This window comes from Oncorhynchus masou, chromosome 22 (genome assembly GCF_036934945.1).
Source record: "Oncorhynchus masou masou isolate Uvic2021 chromosome 22, UVic_Omas_1.1, whole genome shotgun sequence".
NCBI lineage: Eukaryota > Metazoa > Chordata > Actinopteri > Salmoniformes > Salmonidae > Oncorhynchus > Oncorhynchus masou.
In genome coordinates, this window is record NC_088233.1 from 38436349 (window position 1) to 38458565 (window position 22217).

Consider the following 22217-nt stretch of genomic DNA (forward strand, 5'->3'; position numbering starts at 1 on the left):
CCAGATTGGAACAGAGGGAAGCTCCAGAGGAGACGGCCCTTTCTCAACGAGCTGGGCAAGGCATTGGTAAGACCTCAAATCCAGAGGAGGCAACATATCCCAAGGACCCCAAACATTGTGAGGAGGATTCAGGAGGAAGATGCTGGTACACCATCCGTCCGACCCACAAATCCAACAATTCCAATACTGGAAGTAAGTGTGAGTGATGTTGTTGCATGTGTGTGTGTGTCTGACTCTCCTACCTTGGCCTGCTGCCACTATATATGTGAGTGAGATGTTGACTGAACTGTTTTCATCATTCTAGATTGCAGCCGGTAGCAACAAGAAGAACCGCAGAGATGTGTGGTGACCCAAGAAGGACAGGTAGACACAGAGCACATACATCAAAGTGCAAGAAATATATTTGCAACACACACAGTAAAACTTTGTCCCTCATGTGGTGTGTAGACCAGACTTAATTTGTATTTCATGGGGCTCATTTACTGTATAATTTCTATAAAATACTGTATGTAAAATGTGTCTTTCCAATTTGTTCAGTTCAAAACATTAAACAATAGTGATGAAAACCTTGTTTAATTTATATTTGTTCATGATTTATTCCACCCATGTCTTGACTATAATTGCTTTTGTTCCAAAAAAAATACATTTGATTAAAAATAACAAATAGCGCTTTTATTGATAAATGTGATCTAGCAGAGGTAAATGGCAAATATTAACCATGTATTGCTTGTAAATTATATGTCAATATCTAAGTATTAAGTATTTTTAAGTAAATTGTTATGGCTGTATTGTTTTAAAAACCCAATAATGTTGTGGGTCCATCAGACCTGTGAACATTGGGTGAATAACAAAAACATGAACACCACATAAGGGTTAAAATAATTGAGAAAACAAGTGATGCTAGTGAAGAGATTGTAGTGGACACACCACCGCCTGTAGTAAATGTTGGCTACCAGTCAAAACATACCCTGTGTGTTAAAAGGGTAGATTTTGTGGCATTCATTGCCACAGTTGTAAACTGTATGACACAAGTCTCAAAGAAATAAAAGAAAATGGATATTATTGTGGCTGCAGCAGAAAAGTTTTTGGGACTTGCAAGGGGTACTAGCACTGGAATTACATGCCTTCCCAGGTTCCCCCAAAAAGTTGTTTGATTTTTTAAATATTTTTTTTATACATTTTTTGTATTTTGGTTAAAAAAATATTTTGTTCAATTTTTGGGGAATCCTTTTTCCACCCCGCACAGTAGATGGCGGAATGCACATTACATTGTGCGATCGCCAATATACCTAAGAAGAAGAAGAAATGACAGGCTGTGGTCTCTTGGTTTAGTTATAAAAAATCTTTGGTATTACACCCCACCAAGACGACTTGTCGACCAATCAGGTTCACGTTATCCTGCTGCGTCGCGCGGTTGCTAAACTAGCGTCACGAATTGCATTCTCAAAGTCAGGGTATGAATCGAGAAATCTGCCTATTTTCCTCGAAAGTAAGTAATGTCACGAATCCAAAGCTATACGATATTACAGAGAACACGTTAATTATCTCACATGTCGGAAAATATTTGTAGTGTTATACTTGTTGTTCTCGAAATTGATGCTAATGTTGGGGTTTTGAATCTCGCGCCCAATTTGACTCCCGTTCAACTCCTTGGAGAACTCGTCTTGAACCAGAATAGCTCAGAATGCACCGCGCGGCCCATTGACGACGCAATGTTCCGAGAACATTTGCATATGTTTGTTAGGGAACGCCTACTCTATCAAATGCGCTTGCGCAGTAACTCAATTCACTTTTGCACACCTTTGAAACATTGCAAATTCTTAAAACTTTGGCAAAAGGTAAAGCCTACAAAACGTTATCCACTCTGTTCGTAACATATTTTAGTTTTGGGAATAGGAAACAGTATTGAGACCAAATGTTTCATTGATGAGAAAATGTGCAGAATGTCTGCCAAAATCCATATTCTCCCACTGCTGGCCAATGGGCTTCCTCTCACTACCATATTTGGTAGTGAGTTGAAACGCCAAGCGGATTCTTCACATTTATACGTCCAGTAAAATATCTGTCTCATTGTTCTATCTATGGTATCTCTGTAGCTACTCACCCTAAACCTGTTACATCGATGAGCGTGATTTTTAATGTTTGAACCCAATCAAAAGTTCAGAAAAGTTAACTGTCACGTAACAGCTCAAAAATGTGGGTGCACTCGATTTAGCTCAGCCCCCAGCCCATCTTTGTTTAGATTGTTGTCAGTTAGCAGACACTCTTATCCAGAGCAAATGGAGTTAAGTGCCTTGCTCAAGGGCACATCAACAGATGTTTCACCTAGTTGGCTTGGGGATTCAAACCAGCGACCTGTCAGTCACTGGCCCAATGCTCTTAACCACTAGGCTAGCCTCAAAACCGATGCATGAGTAATTATGGGTTAAAACAGATGGGTTGGCTTAGATTGTTGACAACATGTAGCTTAAACTATATTTTGTCTACAATGTTTATTGAAACATAAATACTGTAGCGACCCGCACAGACAGCTGTGTGTTATGTGTTAGGCTAGGAGGTGGTTGTGTTGTACTGACCAGTACCCGGTGTTCGCGGGGTCCGACATGTCAATCAACCTGCTATCTGCCAATCACGGGAATGCCTGGAATGTTCTGATGCCGGGCATCCTGGTGGTTGGCGGAGTGGCGTGGAGGGGGGTTGGGCAGGGGGATGGAGCATTGGAAGTTAAGACCAGGTTCAGCCTTTTATTCTCTCTCTCTCTTACGTCTGGGCTTCCCAAGAGAAGGTCACGATTGGCTTGTGGGTTATCTGTCATCTTTTTGGCGTGTGCTACGGCCCAAACAGTAGCCTGTGTAAAGTTGGTTTAATAAACCGTCAATTCGCAAACTCAAGCCTCTGTCTGGACAATTGTTCATTTATGATCTAGTCAGGTCATTACAATACATTTGCACAATGAGCACTTGTTGTCTCTCAAATACAGCATTACAGTTGTTGATTATCTAGGTAGCGAATTTCAGCCATATTGGCATTGACATGAAATCAGTCAAAACACCTCAAAACAAGACATGGTATGAAGAACAACATTAAACTAGCTGAAACGAGTCGCCTTCAATTCCCTACATGTATTGTCATTTTCGATAAATTCTCAGCTACCCCATCTATAGCACAGCCATAAAGTAAAGTTGGACGAATTATGAAAACAAAAATAAGCTTTTTGGTCTCAAAGTGAAAATCTGCATCTTTTCAACCTAATAATTATTATCTCCAGCACAAAACCAGTGTCTACATATGTGAAAACACAGCATTTCTATGATCTGTGGTTGAAAAGATAAGAAGAAATCTTCAAAATATTTTAATGAGAAATCACATTAAAATCAATTTTAAAAACAGTGATTTTCAAAGCTTGCAACGACTTTCTAGCCAGGGGGGTATTTTCTTGCTCTCCACATCAAAGTTTGAAGTTTAAAATAATTAACTTTTGATTATGTCACTGGTTAGAACTTTTTAAGTTACATTTTTTTTCTACAAAACATAGAAATGTGTCATTTTCACATATGTAGACACTGGTATTGTGCTGGAGATAATGAAAATGAGGTTGAAAAGGGGTGCAATTGCCCTTTAATTTAAGGTTAGGATTCGGCATAAGGTTAGCAGTGTGATTAAGGTTAGGGTTAGGTTTAAAATATGATATTAAGAATAAAAATGTTAGAAATAGGCAAGGTCACAACCATATATTTAGAGACTTAGGCCAACTTTTAGAATGTTGAATATTGTTCTAATTCTAGACATTCAGTTACATACCATTGTTTAAACATTCCCCATCTAATGTTAATGATGGCTGCCATATAATGTTGTAGTGTCATGTAAATGCATCATAATGCTCATTGTAGACATTCAGTTTTATAGTATGTTTTTTAATACTCCCCATGTAGCCTAATGTTAATGGAAAGCTAATATGGCTGACATAGAATGTTGAAGTGTCATGTTAATGCATCATACTGTTGAAACTGCTTTGGCCCAACTCGCTAAATACATGGCTCTGGGCGGGGTTTATTCCTTTGTGGCAGCGTTAAGTAGTGAAGACTCACTGAATCCGAATGAACAAGAAAAAAGATTAATATTCATACTACATTAATAACAAATTATTTTGCATTTTTATTTAAATGTTAATTTAAGACAATATACATATTCAAAATATAGCCTATGAATTTAATATATTAAATATCTGTAATATTTGAGAGAGAGAGAGAGAGAGAGAGAAGTGAAAGGGGAGAGGGGAGATGGGAGGTCAATTAGGTTTTGCCGTTGTTCTTTCACCTGATACGGGCGTGGCTTCAGTGACACTTGTAAAGGGGAGGAACTGTGGCCCTTGTTGTTTAAAGGTCCCGGGTGGTACAAAGTACTCTCCATAGTCTCAGACTGTCAGCGGTGTTTAAATTCCTTTATACAGTCCTTTGGACCTATTCAGCATGTCAAACGCGGACAGAGTTGTGTTAGCTCTCGGTGGAGCAGGAACAGTGGGCTCTGGAATAGTTAAAGCACTCCTGGACAAAGGTAAGATGTCCTTATTATTTGAAATAAGGAGCATATGGAGTCTTGAAACCATTACACCTGCCTTAAGACAATGCCCCCGCCCACGGTTAATGGTCAGGATTAAATTGTGCAACATCTATAATTTTCTGCGTGCAAAATATGTAGGATATATGAAGAGGTCTAATAAATCGTATGCTGTGTGCGCCATTTGCCATTGGTCGTTGTTGGGTGGATCAAATTGGGTCTGCTGGAAAGTAGTTGTGTTTGTGTTTCTCAAGTTATGTTGGGTAATAGATGAAAAAGATTTGAGTAATTGAGAAAAAAAGGATGAGGCTACCGTTCGTTGTCAAGGTGAATTGTGGATTGTCCCCGCGCGTAAAAAAACGGCCTCTCCTTTACGCACAGATTTCAAGTTGTGATTCTCATAAGAATGTCCAAAAACTTGATGTTGTCTTGAACTCCAACTAGCAGTTAACATCGGGAACAATGTGAATGCATTGTGGTATTTCGTCAAAAGTGCTGGTAGCCTAGCATAAGCCCGTGTATCTTGGTTTAACGTTTTCACATAGGTTTCTCGGGACGCGATAGATAATCAAATGTATGGTGAATCGAAATACCACGGCGAGTTGATTGATTGGTATAGCCCTTTTCATTTATACCACACTGTCATTCCTCAGGTGACAAGTTGCCTTAAGTGTCCATCACTTGTCAAGTGGACATTCCAGTTTCTTAAATTGTGTTTTGTTGAATAGTATAATATATTGTCCATGACATTCTACAATGTTAAATAAAATATTTAGCAATAAGCCAACCCAACTGCTGCAGCAAAATTAACCTTCTGTTTGCCTGATTGTGACTGTGTACTGTCCATGTTTCAAGGTTTCAAGGTGGCTGTCATCTCCAGAGACAACAGCAGATTAGAGAAGCTCAGGGGGTTTGTTTCGCCCTCCGTCCGAGACAACCTCACTACCCTAGTCGGGAATGTTGGTAAGAGCACCCATTCACACTCCTTGGCATGTGACAACATTTGACAGACATATTTTAGAAATGAGAGTATTGTTGAAGGTATCCCATATATATTAAGACAATGCCCCCGCATAATATATATATATATAACCGTAATGTATGGAAACACCTCTCAAACTCTTGTTACACTTCGTCTCAGGTTCAGAGGAGGGGGCAGAGGTGGTCAAGCACGCCCTTCTGAAGTCTGTTGGCAAGGTGACAGACATTGTCTCATCTCTGGGATTCAGCTGGTGGCAGGGTGGGCCACCACATACCCAGTCTCTGAAAGAACTACACTGGGTGAGTCTTCAACACACCTCACTGACTAATTCATGATCCAGAGTTTACCATCCTCATTATCTGTTAAGCTGTCATGATTTCATTGTTTTAAATCTGCACTCCACAACCTTCCTCTCTTTTCTGTCAGTTCCACATCTATTTAGATTTCCCTCTCATCTTGAATTCTTCCTCTCTCACTACTTTAATCTGTATTAATCTATTTTAATACTTCTCATCCACCCGTAGGTGATTGAGACATTGCTGTTTAGCACCTTTGTATCATGGAAGGTCTTCTTTCCCCTGGTGAGAGACGACCCCAACTGCACCTACACCTTTATCACAGGTGAGTCTCCCACCTGGGCCCTTCCCTACATTCCAGCCAGTACAGTAGTGTGTGTTCTGTGAAAGTGATTGGACCATTTGAGTGACATCGGCAACACCTGTTAGTACACTTGTCTTCAGGAACAACTTTCTTCCCCACTTGATAACACAATATTTTGTCCTTGCACATTATTCTGAGTATGGCTTGGTGGTTATTGGGCAGTGATGTGTGCTGTGCCGCAGGTGGTGCTGGAGAGAAGCTGTTGATGCCAGGTACAGGGTTCCTGACTGTTGGCGCAGCCAGCACCCTGGCATTCTGTCAGGTACTACGAGAGGAGTACCCAGAAGTGCCCTGCAAACTCAACCAGGTGTGGCCAAGATCCATAATGTAAACCCCCATTGTTTAGTTAGCTAGTGTATATTAAGGATCATGCTATCAGTTGCAGAACTTGTCTCAGTCTACCCAAATAGCAATTGTCATTAAAAGTTGTCTGCAACATTGTGATCCTGAATACACCCTTCCCTTGTCTTGTTTGTTGGTTCATATACACCGAGTATACAAAACTGCTCTTTCCATGGAACGGACCAGGTAAATCCACGTGACAGCTATGATCCCTTACTGATGTCTCTTGTTACATCTACTTCAATCAGTGTAGATGAAGGGAAGGAGACAGGTTAAAGGATGTTTAAGCCTTGGGACAATTGAGACATAGATTGTATGTGTCATTCAGAGGGTGAATGGGCAATACAAAATATTTAAGTGCCTTTGAACAGGGTATTGTAGTAGGTGCCAGGCTCACCGGTTTGTGTCAAGAACTGCAATGCTGCTGGGTTTTTCATGCTCAACAGTTTCCCACATGTATCAAGAATGGTCCACCACCCAAAGGACATCCAGCCAACTTGACACAACTGTGGGAAGCATTGGAATCAACATGGGCCAGCATCCCTGTGGAACACTTGACACCTTGTAGAGTCCATGCCACGATTAATTGATGCTGTTCTGAGGGCAAAAATGGTGCAGTTCAATATTAGGTGTTCCTAATGTTTTGTACACTCAGCCAATCTGCTGTACACTATCATTAACCAACAGTTGTGAAAAATGTACCCAATTGTCATACTTAAGTCAAAGTAAAGATGCCTTAAAAGAAAAATGACAGAAGTGAAAGTCACTGAGTAAAATCCTACTTGAGTAAAAGTATTTGGTTTTAAATATACTTAAGTATCAAAAGTAAAAGTATTTGCTAAAATATACTTAAGTATCAAAAGTATAAATAATTTCAAATTCCTTGTTAAGAACCAGACAGTGCAATTGTTTTTAAATTTATGGATAGCCAGGGGCACACAACTCTCAGACATAATTTACAAACAAAGCATTTTGTGTTTAGTGAGTTCGCCAGATCAGAGGCCGTAGGGATGACGAGGAATGTTCTCTTGATAAGTGCGTGAACTGGACAATTTTCCTGTCCTGCTAAATGTAACAAATATTTTTGGGTGTCAGGGGAAAATATATGTCTTAAAAAGCACATTATTTTCTTTAGGAATGTTGTGGAGTCAAATGTAAATACTTTAAAAAAAACGACTTAAGTAAAACTACTTTAAAGTACTACTTAAGTACTTTACGCCACTGTTAACCAATGCCAACTGGCTTCCATTCACTTGCTCTCACAGGTAAAGATCAACACAGGTGTGGCCCTTCCAGAGCGCATGGCTCCTGGTTACCTGAACCACCTGGACCTTGGTGAGGCTGTGGCCACGTTGGTGGAGAGAAAGAACACCACCCACACAGTGTTCCCTGTCAACTCCCCGGCAGACTTAAAAAAAGTAATTCTCGAGGGTAACCTTTAAGGCTTCCCCGCTCTGTCATAAGTCCCTGCAGACTCTCAACTATAGTGCTGGAGTCATTCCACATCCATTTTAAAGAAATAGTCAGGAATGTGCTTTTCTTTGCATGCATTATAACCCTAACCCTGTAAGGAAGATGCCAAGCTTTATGTAAATTCATGCCAGAATCTGCATAGTCCTTAATTGTTCCAGTGCTCATGCACTAATAACCACATAATGCACTACCTTCCAGGATGTCAATGGAACTGTGCAGGTGCATAGTAGATTATTTAGATGTGCTCTATTGGGAAAGTGCAGGATGAATCTGAGATGAGGCAGCAAAAGACGGTGGGGGGACAGGGAGGGTAGACGGTAGGGGCGGCGATGGGGGGCTTGGCACATTTCTGTCCCCCTAGCGTGACTCTCTGTCCTGTTCACAGGCGCCCTCCACCCAACCCCTTTATCTGGGACAGCACATCCCATAAATAAACAATGTGGTGGGAGGTCTGATAGAGGGAAAATAAATATCACAGAGTGCATTGTCTTTGTTTTACTGTTCTGTTAATGGCATACATGCTTAAGCAACAAGAATGTATATTTGTCATGCCAATAAAGAAACCTGAATTGTGTTAAGGCAACGCTAACTAAATGAGGGGGGCTTATGCAGTTGGGTCAGAGGTTGTTGGCAGTGGTTTTGTTCTGACCGTGTTGGCTGACAGCTCAATTAGGCCAACTTTGAATGAACAGCGGGGGAGAATCCGCCAGTCTTTCTCACTCCATCACACACAAAACATTTACAAACACTAATGCCTACATACCCTCCTGTATGATGCCCTTTTTTATTCCAATAGAATAATATTTTGTAGGGAGACCAAGGAGGGATGGTAGTGAGATTACAAATTCTTACAAGGCAGGTCAAATTGGGAATCAGCCTCTAAAAGAGGGCAAAGGGGGGAGGAGGAAGAAGGGTGAGAAGGGAGTTTTGAATGTATGGGAAAAGGACAAAGGTAACGTTCATATTTTAAGGAGAAGAAAGAGTATTATGATGGTTGTATGGCACCTGACCTCATTTGCCATATCATTAAGAGGCATTCAAGCTGCAGTAGACAGAGCAGACATAACTACAGATGTAATTCAAAAAGTACTGAAAATGATTGAAATGCAGCTGATTAATTGCACTACTTAAGTGTAATATGTTAAAGCCTGGACTGGGCCTGTACCTGATGACACAACAAATCACTTAGGACAGGCTGAAGACATGGTAAGGAGCAAAGCAGGACAGTTAAAGTGGGCGTCAAATTTCTCTGGTTTTGAGAAAAAAATTGGACTGACCCAGACTCCTCAAAACATAGGAATCAGCTGAGGGATTGAACTATTGAAACGGACGGAAAAACAGATATGAGACGTTGGCCGTATCATGCTCCCCTTTCCGTGCGAGTGTAGCAAGTCCCGACCAAAATGCTTATTTAGTTTAACATTTCTAAAAACACATGCCTCACAATCACAGGCCAAAAGACACCTCAACATACAGTCAGGCTGACAGACAGGCAACAGATTAACTTGATACATTCTGGGAAACTGGGAAAATATTATTTAAATTTCGTATAAGAATATGTGTGCTTGTGTATCATTTAAGCACATGCAAGTGTTTGTGTGTGTCTTAGTTACAATTCATCTTAGTTACGATGACGTGTGTGTGGTCTCACATATGACAGATAGGGGAACAACTCCTAGAGTAGTGTGATGACAGAGAGAGCAGAGTGATCTGTTTAATTCTGCATCTTATTAAAAACAGATGGTCATTTGGTGTTTTTGGAAACCAGTGATATAGGCTTACACACTCCAGAGACATTTGTCACATCTGTGGCCAGCTCTGAGGTCAGAGGGAGATGGAAATAGCAGCTAATTGCACGCAACCATCATCAGGGCTTGGCCACACACACAGTTTATCAGGTAAGTTCCCAATGTTGATGTGAACAGTAGATATCAGCAGGCACTGACAATAGGATGACAAATGCACTGGGTAGCTGTCATTCATGCTTTCCAGGGCACACTGGCCATGGTCCTTGTATGAGGAAGACCACACCTGAGATGCAGTCAAGTTCAGCCCTACAATGTCATCCTAGGGCTTCCTATTGCTGCTCCCGCTGGTATAGATCACACAATAGAGCAAGGGCACTCCACCCCACACATGGTTATAGGCTGATATAACAGACTACCAGTGGTGTAGTCCTTGGGGTCTGGATTGTTATCTGTCCAGGTTATAGCAGCAGCCACCCCATTCCGGTTAAAGGGAATCCCTCAGTGTCCTCTATCATGAATTCTGCTGCTGCACCTCCAAAGGTGATTCTAACATGTATTGGCTCAGGGGTGTAAATACTTAATGTAAATTAAATATTTCTGTATTTCAGTTTCAATAAATCTGCAAACATTTCTAAAAACATTTTCCCCAATGGCATTATGGGTTATTGTGTGTTATTATGGGTGAGATTTAAAAAAATATTTAATCCATTTTGAATTGTTGTAAAACAACAAAATGTTGAAAAAGTCAAGAGGTATGACTATATGTGCATAGATATATATACAGTACCAGTCAAACGTTTGGGCATACCTACTAATTCAAGGGTTTTTCTTTAAATTTACTATTTTCTACATTGTAGAATAATAGTGAAGACATCCAAACTATGAAATAACACATAGTGCTACACTATGGCCTGTACTCCCTGTTCACCCACGACTGTGTGGTCAAACACGACTCCAACACCATCATTAAGTTTGCTGACGACACAACAGTTGTAGGCCTCTTATAGAGAGGAGGTCAGAGAACTGGCAGTGTGGTGCCAGGACAACAACCTCTCCCTCAATGTGAGCAAGAGTAAGGAGCTGATCGCGGACTACAGGAAAAGGTGGGCCAAACAGGCCTCCATTATCATCGACTGGGCTGTAGTGGAGCGGGTCGAGAGTTTCAAGTTCCTTGGTGTCCACATCACCAACAAACTATCATGGTTCAAACATACCAAGGCAGTAGTGAAGAGGGCACGACAAAACCTTTTCCCCCTCAGGAGACTGAAAAGATTTGTCTTGGGTCCCCAGATCCTGAAAAATATATACAGCTGCACTATCGAGAGCATCCTGACCGGCTGCATCATCGCCTGGTGTGACAACTGCTTGGCATCTGACCGTAAGGCGCTACAGAGGGTAGTGCGAACGGCCCAGTACAACACTACAAGTACATTCTTCCTCTGACATCGCCTATATAATAGGTGGTGTCAGAGGAAAGCCCATAAAATTGCCAGAGACTCCAGTCACCCAAGTTATAGACTGTTTTCTCAGCTACTGTTTCTCAAACGGTACCAGAGCTCCAAGTCAAGGACCGAAAGGCTCCTCAACAGCTTCTACCCGCAAGACATAAGACTGCTGAACAATTAATAAAATTGCCACCGGACAATTTACATTGACCCCCCCTTTTGTACACTGCTGCTACTCGCTGTTTATTATCTATGTATAGTCACTTCACCCCCACCTGTGCTAACCTGTACCCCCGCACACTGACTCGGTACCGGTTCCCCCTGTATATAACCTCATTATTGTTATTCTTATGTTACTTTTTTATTATTACTTTTTATTTTAGTCTACTTGGTAAATATTTCCTTAACTCTTCTTGAACTGCACTGTTGGTTAAGGGCTTGTAAGTAAGCATTTCACAGTAAAGTCTACACTTGATGTATTCGGTGCATGTGACAAAAAGTTTGATTTGATATGGAATATTATAGTAACCAAAAAAGGGTTAAACGAAAATATATTTTATATTTGAGATTCTTCAAAGTAGTCACCCTTTGACTTGATGACAGCTTTGCACAATCTTGGCATTATCTCAACCAGCTTAGCTGGAATGCTTTTCCAACAGTCTTGAAGGAGTTCTCACATATGCTGAGCACTTGTTGGCTGTTTTTCCTTCACTCTGCAGTCCAACTCATCCCAAACCATCGCAATTGGGTTGAGGTCGGGTGATTGTGGAGACCAGGTTATTTGATGCAGCACTCCATCACTCTCCTTCTTGGTCTAATAGCCCTTACACAGCCTGGAGATGTGTTGGGTCATTGTCCAGTTGAAAAACAAATGATAATCCCACTAAGGGCAAACCAGATGGGTTGGCGTATCGCTGCAGAATGATGTGGTAGCCATGCTGGTTAAGTGTGCCTTGAATTCTAACTAAATCATTGACAGTGTCACCAGCAAAGCACCCCCACACCTCCTCCATGCATCACAGTGGGAACTACACTGAGATCATCCGTTCACCTACTCTGCGTCTCACAAAGACACGGCGGTTGGAACCAAAAATCTCTCATTTAGATTTATCAGACCAAAGGACAGATTTCCACCAGTCTAATATCCATTGCTTGTGTTCCTCTTCGTCTTATTGATACCCTTTAGTAGTGGTTTAGTAGTGGAAACTCTGCCTAGAAGGCCAGCATCCCGGCCAGCATCCCGGAGTCACCTCTTCACTGTTGACGTTGAGATTGGTGTTTTGCGGGTACTATTTAATGAAGCTGCCAGTTGAGGACCAGTGAGGCGTCAAACTAGACACTCTAATGTACTTGTCCTCTTGCTCAGTTGTGCACCAGGGCCTCCCACTCCTCTTTTTATTCTGGTTATAGCCAGCTTGCACTTTTCTGTGAATGGAGTACTACATAGCGTTGTACGAGATCTTCAGTGTCTTGGCAATTTCTGGCATGGAATAGCCTTAATTTCTCAGAACAAGAATAGACTGATGAGGTTCAGAAAAAAGTAATCTGTTTCTGGCCATTTTGAGCCTGTAATCAAACCCACAAATGCTAATGCTGCAGATACTCAACTAGTCCAAAGAAGAACAGCTTTATTGCTTCTTTAATCAGAACAACCATTTTCAGCTGTGCTAACATAATTGCAAAATGATTTTCTAATGATCAATTAGCCTTTTAAAATTATAAACTTGGATTAGCTAACACAATGTGCCATTGGAACACAGGAGTGATGGTTGCTGATAATGGGCTCTACGCCTATGTAGATTATCCATAAAATATCTGCCGTTTCCAGCTACAATAGTGATTTACAATATTAACAATGTCTACACCGTCTTTCTGATCAATTTGATGTTATTTTAAACAAGGAAATGTCTAAGTGACCCCAAAATACATAAGTATTTCAGGGTCACTTAGAAATTTCCTTGTTTAAAATAAATAATTATATAAACTCAGCAAAAAAAGAAACTTCCCTTTTTCAGGACCCTGTCTTTCAAAGATAATTCGTAAAAACCCAAATAACTTCACAGATCTTCATTGTAAAGGGGTATAAACACTGTTTCCCATGCTGTTCAATGACCCATAAACAATTAATGAACATGCACCTGTGGAACGGTCGTTAAAACACGAACAGCTTACAGACGATAGGCAATTAAGGTCACAGTTATGAAAACTTAGGACACTAAAGAGGCCTTTCTACTGACTCTGAAAAACACAAAAAGAAAGATGCTCAGGGTGCCTGCTCATCTGCGTGAACGTGCCTTAGGCATGCTACAAGGAGGCATGAGGACTGCAGAAGTGGTTAGGGCAATAAATTGCAATGTCCGTACTGTGAGACACCTAAGACAGCACTACAGGGAGACAGGATGGACAGCTGATTGTCCTCGCAGTGGCAGACCACGTGTAACAACACCTGCACAGGATCGGTATATCCAAGACATCCTCCTCCCTCATGTGGTACCCTTCCTGCAGGTTCATCCTGACATGACTCTCCAGCATGACAATGCCACCAGCCTAACTGCAGGTTCTGTGTGTGATTTCCTACAAGACAGGAATGTCTGTGTTCTGCCATGACCATAGAAGAGCTTGGATCTCAATCCCATTGAGCACGTCTGGGACCTGTTGGATCGGAGGGTGAGGGCTCAGGCCATTCCTCCCAGAAATGTCCAGGAACTTGCAGGTGCCTTGGTGGAAGAGTGGGGTAACAACTCACAGCAAGAACTGTCAAATCTGGTACAGTCCATGAGGAGGAGATGCACTGCAGTACTTAATGCAGCTGGTGGCCACACCAGATACTGACTGTTACTTTTGATTTTGACCCCCGCTTTGTTCAGGGACACATTATTCTATTTCTGTTAGTCACACATCTGTGAAACTTCAGTTTATGTCTCAGTTGTTGAATCTTATGTTCATACAAACATTTACACATGTTAAGTTTGCTGAAAATAAACGCAGTTGACAGTGAGAGGACGTTTATTTTTTTGCTGAGTTATATACAATATATATATTAACTCAGTGGGGTTAGCAGAATACACAACTTGCAATTTAGAAATTTGTTTCTTCATCAGCAGTGTTTCTCTTATGTCAGTCACTTAATTAGCCCATGTCAGCTAATATTTTTAAAACCGGTAAGTTAGCCAGATGTCGGAATTTCTAGTATACATGGTCAAATTACAGACCGAGGCGGCCCCCATTGATTTTGTAATCTCTCACTCAAATCCAATTGTATTTGTCACATACATGTGTTTAGCGGATGTTATAGCGGGTGTAGCGAAATGCTTGTGTTTCTAGCTCCAACAGTGCAGTAATATCTAATAAGTAATATCTAACGATACAAACAATCTAAAGTAAAGGAATGGCATAAGTCAAGACAAAATGTGTAGAATTGCAGCATATTTCCTTAAAAGCTGCACACATTTCTCTCCCGCTTATGGCCAAATCTGTGGAATTGCATGAAATCTGTTATAAAATTGCAAAATCTGGCAAAATGTGTAGATTTACATCAAACTTCCGTTAAAACGGCAACATTTTCTCTAGCCCCATTGCAAAACGTGTAGGATTGGAGGAAATGAACTCCAAAACCTTGTTTCCTTCTCCGTTGTCAAGAGGGGTGCCGCCAAAATGTTGGAGCAGTGATTGTTGGAATGGTGCAGGGGTTGTGTCTTGCAAGGAGAGAAGGCTTGGACTGAGTACAGTCTGTTATGGCATAATGGGCCCTGATAAGATCCGTCTCTGACAGGGATTTCAGATTTTATGTAGGTGACAAGGTAAGTGGACTGGAAGAGATTCAACAGGACTTGCAGTGAGCAAGAGATCTGCATTAAAGTTATTAATGTTCTCCACAGGCGAGGGAATTCCGGTTTGGGGGAGGTTGTCTACGGACTCCTCCTGATTCAGAGTGACATGTTTTCTCCTCTGGTCCAGAAACTCTCTGAACAGTCCAGCCATCTGCCCGACAGAGCCTACGTCTTCTCCTTCCCCCTGCCCAACCTCCAGCACACAGCTCCGTCAGGTTTACACTGCCCCAACCACTCTGTCTGGGGCTAAGTCTTCCTTTTCTAAACAAATCATCCTATTGCATTAGACTCTGGAGTCAGTCGACTCACTTTGTGCAGAGGGGAGGGGCATGTAGAAGGGATATGTAAGGATTTGGCTGACTGTCAAATTTTGATTGGGCATATCGTATCAGGACAAGTGAGTTTGAACGGGAAAGAACCCATTCTCAAAAGGAACAATTTTTCAACTTCATTATAGTTAGAACCTACAGTCGTGGCCAAAAATTTGGGGAATGACACAAATATTAATTTCCACAAAGTTTGCTGCTTCAGTGTCTTTAAATATTTTTGTCAGCAGTTACTATGGAATACTGAAGTATAATTACAAGCATTTCGTAAGTGTCAAAGGCTTTTATTGACAATTAAATTAAGTTGATGCAGAGTCAATATTTGTAGTGTTCACCCTTCTTTTTCAAGACCTCTGCAATCTGCCCTGGAATGCTGTCAATTAACTTCTGGGCCTCATCCTGACTGATGGCAGCCCATTCTTGCATAATCAATGCTTGAAGTTTGTCAGAATTTGTGGGGTTTCGTTTGTCCACCCGCCTCTTGAGGAATGACCACAAGTTCTGAATGGGATTACGGTCTGGGGAGTTTCCTGGCCATGGACCCAAAACATCAATGTTTTGTTCCCCAAGCCACTTAGTTATCACTTTTGCCTTATGGCAAGGTGCTCCATCGTGCTGGAAAAGGCATTGTTCGTCACCAAACTGTTCCTGGATGGTTGGGAGAAGTTGCTCTTGGAGGATGTGTTTGTATCATTCTTTATTCATGGCTGTGTTCTTAGGCAAAATTGTGAATGAGCCCACTCCCTTGGCTGAGAAGCAACCCCACACATGGTTTCAGGATGCTTTACTGTTGGCATGACACAGAATTGATGGTAGCGCTCACCTTGGCTTCTCCAGACAAGCTTTTTTTCCAGATGCCCCAAACAATCGGAAAGGGGATTCATCAGAGAAAATGACTTTACCCCAGTCCTCAGCAGTCCAATCCCTGTACCTTTTGCAGAATATCAGTCTGTCCCTGGTGCTTTTCCTGGAGAGAAGTGGCTTCTTTGCTGCCCTTCTTGAAACCAGGCCATCCTCCAAAAGTCTTCGCCTCACTGTGCGTGCAGATACACTCACACCTGCCTGCCGCCATTCCGGAGAATGCTCTGTACTGGTGGTGCCCCGATCCCGCAGCTGAATCAACTTTAGGAGACGGTCCTCGCGCTTGCTGGACTTTCTTGGGTGCCCTGAAGCCTTCACAACAATTGAACCGATCTCCTTGAAATTATTGATGATCCAACAAATGGTTATCCTTGCCTGTGAAGCCCTTTTTGTGCAAAGAAATGATGACGGCACGCGTGATCTGATCACTCTTCAGAACATTCTGGAGTATATGCAAATTGCCATCATACAAACTGAGGCAGCAGACTTTGTGAAATATTTAATTAATATTTGTGTCATTCTCAAAACTTTTGGCCACGACTGTATAGGACTTGTCACACACCCATTCATAATAACCACCCAGTCCAAGACGCTCCACACAAATGAAGATGAAGGTTTATTGTGGTTTCTCCAATAAAATAGCATATTGATTCCGACTCAAACTAACACACATATTCGTAAGTCTTCAAGAGCCAAATACAAAAATAAATAGAAGTCAATGTAGTGGTTCATGTACTATGTGAAATACAACAGCATACATTACATTCCATACTTCCCCTCACATAAATAGATATTTGCACAGTTTTGGTGTTACAATTTTCACAGAAGGTTTCAAAAGACAGAATCCTGACAGTAGGTGGCACAACTATTTTAGTATGTCAAACACATTGGAAACAACAAAAAAACTTCAGTAAATTAACCAGGTATTAAGAGTTGGCTGTACCATTTTCCTGCAATAGTGTACTCAGAAAGTATTCAGACCCCTTTCTCCACATTGTTACGTTACAGCTTTACTCTAAAATTTATTTAAAAAAAATAATATTATATCAATCTACACAATACCCCAATAATGAAAGCAAAAACAGATTTAAAAAAATGTATTAAAAACCCCCCAGAAATATCGCATTTTACATAAGTATTCAGACCCTTTACTCAGTACTTTGTCGAAGCACCTTTGGCAGCGATTACAGCCTCGAGTCTTCCTGGGTATTACGCTACAAGCTTGGCACACCTGTATTTGGGGAGTTTCTCACATTCTTCTTTGCAGATCCTCTCAAGCTCTGTCAGGTTAGATGGGGAGCCTCGCTAAAGTTATTTTCAGATCTCTCCAGAGATGTTTGATCGGGTTCAAGTCCGGGGTCTTGCTGGGCCACTGAAGGACATTAACACTTGTCCCGAAGCCACTCCTGCAATTTCTTGGCTGTGTGCTTAAGGATTGTTGTCCTGTTGGAAGGTGAAACTTTGCCCCAGTCTGAGTGCTCTGGAGCAGGTTATCATCAAAGCCTCTCTGTACTGTGCTCCATTCATCTTTCCCTCAATCGTGACTAGTCTCCCAGTCCCTGCTGCAGAAAAACAACCCCACAGGATGATGCCACCACCACCACCATGCTTCACCGTAGGGATGGTGACAAGGTTCCTCCAGATGTGACACTTGGCATTCAGGCAAAAGAGATCAATCTTGGTTTCATCAGAACAGAGAATCTTGTTTCTCGGTCTGAGTGTCCTTTAGGTGCCTTTTGGAAAACTCCAAGCGGGCTGTCATGTGCCTTTTACTGAGGCGTGGTTTCTGTCTGGCCCCTCACCATAAAGGCCTGATTGGTGGAGTGCTGCAGGGATGGTTGTCCTTCTGGAAGGCTCTCCCATCTCTGAAGAGGTACTCTGGAGCTCTGTCAGAGTGACCATCAGGTTCTTGGTCACCTCCCTCACCAAGGTCCTTTTCCCTCGATTTCCCTCGCGGACAGCTCTAGGAAGAGTTCGGTTCGGGGGTTTCGAACTTCTTCCATTTAAGAATGACGGAGGCCACTGTGTTCTTGTGGACCTTCTATGCTGCAGAACGTTTTTTTGTACCCTTCCGCACATCTGTGCCTCAATACAATCCTGTCTCGGGGCTCTGAGGACAATTCCTTCGACTTCAGTGCATGTCAGAGCAAAAACCAAGCCATATCAACTGTAGGACCTTATCTAGAAAGTTGTGTGCCTTTCCAAATCATGTTCATGAATTGAATTAAAATAAATAAGTTTATTTTATTTCACCTTTATTTAACCAGGTAGGCCAGTTGTGAACAAGTTCTCATTTACAACTGCGACCTGGCCAAGATAAAGCAAAGCAGTGCATCAAAAACAACAGTTACACAAACAAACGTACAGTCAACAACACGAAATACAAATCTATTTATGTACAGTGTATGGAAATGTAGAAGAGTAGGGAGGTAGACAAATAGGCCCTCGAGGCAAAAATTATTACAATTTAGCATTAATACTGGAGTGGTAGATGTGCAGATGGTGTGCAAGTAGAGATCCTGGGATGCAAAAGAGCAAAAGGGTAAGTAATACTATGGGGTTGAATTTACCACAGGTGGACTCCAGTCAAGTTGTAGAAACAACAGGAAACACCTCAGTTCATTTGAGTCTCATAGCAAAGGGTCTGAATACTTATTTAAATAAGGTATATTTTTTTATTCAAGAAATTGGCAAAAACAAACTCTAAAAATGTAGTCACTTTGTCAATATGGGGCAATGTGCGTAGATAAGTAATAAAAGGCTGTAAAAGAAAAATGTGGAAAAAAAGCCAAGGTGTCTGAATAATTTCCGAGAGAGGAGCAGTGTTGAAGAGGCCTATGCTGCCACCTACTGAAGTAACAGCGGAGGTGTAGGCATCCTGATAAATAAGAACACATTTTTCCTTCATGTTCCAGCACACAAATCAACAAGGCCATTTTCTAATGTTGAATTGTACCATACATGATGAAAATTACATTAATATATATATATATATATATATATATATATATATATATACACACACACACACACACACACACACTGGGGCAAAAAAGTATTTAGTCAGCCTCCAATTGTGCAAGTTCTCCCACTTAAAAAGGTGAGAGAGGCCTGTAATTTATATCATAGGTACACTTCAACTATGACAGACAAAATTAGAAAAAAAATCCAGAAAATCACATTGTAGGATTTTTAATGAATTTATTTGCAAATTATGGTGGAAAATAAGTATTTGGTCACCTACAAACAAGCAAGATTTCTGGCTCTCACAGACCTGTAACAACTTCTTTAAGAGGCTCATCTGTCCTCCACTTGTTACCTGTATTAATGGCACCTGTTTGAACTTGTTATCAGTATAAAAGACCCCTGTCCACAACCTCAAACAGTCACACTCCAAACTCCACTATGGCCAAGACCAAAGAGCTGTCAAAGGACACCAGAAACAAAATTGTAGACCTGCACCAGGCTGGGAAGACTGAATCTGCATTAGGTAAGCAGCTTGGTTTGAAGAAATCAACTGTGGGAGCAATTATTAGGAAATGGAAGACATACAAGACCACTGATAATCTCCCTCGATCTGGGGCTCCATGCAAGATCTCCCCCCGTGGGGTCAAAATGATCACAAGAACGGTGAGCAAAAATCCCAGAACCACACGGTGGGACCTAGTGAATGGCCTGCAGAGCTGGGACCAAAGTAACACAGCCTACCATCAGTAACACACTACGCCGCCAGGGACTCAAATCCTGCAGTGCCAGACGTGTCCCCCTGCTTAAGCCAGTACATGTCCAGGCCCGTCTGAAGTTTGCTAGAGAGCATTTGGATGATCCAGAAGAAGACTGGGAGAATGTCATATGGTCAGATGAAACCAAAATAGAACTTTTTGGTAAAAACTCAACTCGTCGTGTTTGGAGGACAAAGAATGCTGAGTTGCATCCAAAGAACACCATACCTACTGTGAAGCTTGGGGGTGGAAACATCATGCTTTGGGGCTGTTTCTCTGCAAAGGGACCAGGACGACTGATCCGTGTAAAGGAAAGAATGAATGGGGCCATGTATCGTGAGATTTTGAGTGAAAACCTCCTTCCATCAGAAAGGGCATTGAAGATGAAACGTGGTTGTGTCTTTCAGCATGACAATGATCCCAAACACACTGCCTGGGCAACAAAGGAGTGGCTTTGTAAGAAGCATTTCAAGGTCCTGGAGTGGCCTAGCCAGTCTCCAGATCTCAACCCCATAGAAAATCTTTGGAGGGAGTTGAAAGTCTGTGTTGCCCAGCAACAGCCCAAAACGTCACTGCTCTAGAGGAGATCTGCATGGAGGAATGGGCCAAAATACCAGCAGTGTGAGAAAACCTTGTGAAGACTTACAGAAAACATTTGACCTCTGTCATTGCCAACAAAGGGTATATAAAGTATTGAGATAAACTTTTCTTATTGACCAAATACTTATTTTCCACCATAATATGCTAATAAATCCATTTAAAAAATCCTACAATGTGATTTTCTGGATTTTCTTTCTCATTTTGTCAGTCATAGTTGAAGTGTACCTATGATGAAAATTACAGGCCTCTCACCTTTTTAAGTGGGAGAACTTGCACAATTGGTCGCTGACTAAATACTTTTTTGCCCCACTGTATGTATGTGTGTACACACACACACACACACACACACACAACACACACACACACACACACAGTTGAAGTCAGAAGTTTACATACACTTAGATTGGAGTCATTAAAACTTGTTTTTCCACATATGTATTGTTAACAAACAATAGTTTTGGAAAGTCGGTTAGGACATTACTTTCTGCATGACAAGTAATTTTTCCAATAATTGTTTACAGACATTATTTCACTGTATCACAATTCCAGTGGGACAGAAGTTAAGATACACTAAATTGACTGTGCCTTTAAACAGCTTGGAAAATTCCAGAAAATTATGTCATGGCTTTAGAAGCTTCTGATTGACTCAAATTATGTCAATTAGCCTATTGGAGGTGTACCTGTGGATGTATATCAAGGCTTACCTTCAAACTCAGTGCCTCTTTGCTTGACATCACAGGAAAATTAAAAGAAATCAGCCAAGACCTCAGGAAAAAAATAGACCTTCACAAGTCTGGTTCATCCTTGGGAGCAATTTCCAAATGCCTGAAGGTACCACGTTCATCTGTACAAACAATAGTACGCAATTATAAACACCATGGAACCATGCAGCCATCATACATGCTCACGAAGGAGATGCGTTCTGTCTCCTAGAGATGAGCATACTTTGGTGCTTAAAATGCATATCAATCACAGAACAACAGCAAAGGACCTTGTGAAGATGCTGGAGGAAACAGGTACAAAAGTATGTCCACAGTAAAACGAGTCCTATATCGAAATAACCTGAAAGGTCGCTCTGCAAGGAAGAAGCCACTGCTCCAAAACTGCCATAAAAAAGCCAGACTACGGTTTGCAACTGCACATGGGGACAAAGATCGTACTTTTTGGAGAAATGTCCTCTGGTCTGATGAAACAAAAATAGAACAGTTTGGCCATAATGACCATCGTTGTGTTTGGAAGAAAAAGGGGTAGGCTTGCAAGCCGAAGCACACCATCCCAACCGTGAAGCACGGGGGTGGCAGCATCATGTTGTGAGGGTGCTTTTCTGCAGGAGGGACTGGTGCACTTCACAAAATAGATGGCATCACGAGGAAGGAAAATGTGGATATATTGAATCAACATCAAGTCATCAGTCAGGAAGTTAAAGCTTGGTCGCAAATGGGTCTTCCAAATGAACAATGACCCCAAGCATACTTCCAAAGTTATGGCAAAATGGCTTAAGGACAACAAAGTCAAGGTATTGGAGTGCCAAACACAAAGCCCTGACCTCAATCCCATAGAACATTTGAGGGCAGAACTGAAAAAGCGTGTGCGAGCAAGGAGGCCTACAAACCTGACTCAGTTACACCAGCTCTGTCAGGAGGAATGGGCCAAAATTCACCCAACTTATTG

At 41.6% G+C, this 22217-nt stretch overlaps 1 protein-coding gene across 1 annotated transcript; it reads left to right on the plus strand.

Moving 5' to 3' along the window:
* The first annotated feature begins 4370 nt into the window (after positions 1 to 4370).
* Positions 4371 to 8588, plus strand: si:dkey-238o13.4 (uncharacterized protein LOC560780 homolog). The gene is made up of 6 exons (XM_064928954.1): positions 4371 to 4554; positions 5413 to 5520; positions 5699 to 5838; positions 6064 to 6160; positions 6382 to 6506; positions 7807 to 8588. The coding sequence occupies exons 1-6, from the start codon at positions 4470 to 4472 to the stop codon at positions 7981 to 7983; spliced, it is 732 nt and encodes a 243-aa protein (XP_064785026.1). The 5' UTR covers positions 4371 to 4469; the 3' UTR covers positions 7984 to 8588.
* The last annotated feature ends 13629 nt before the right edge of the window (positions 8589 to 22217 follow it).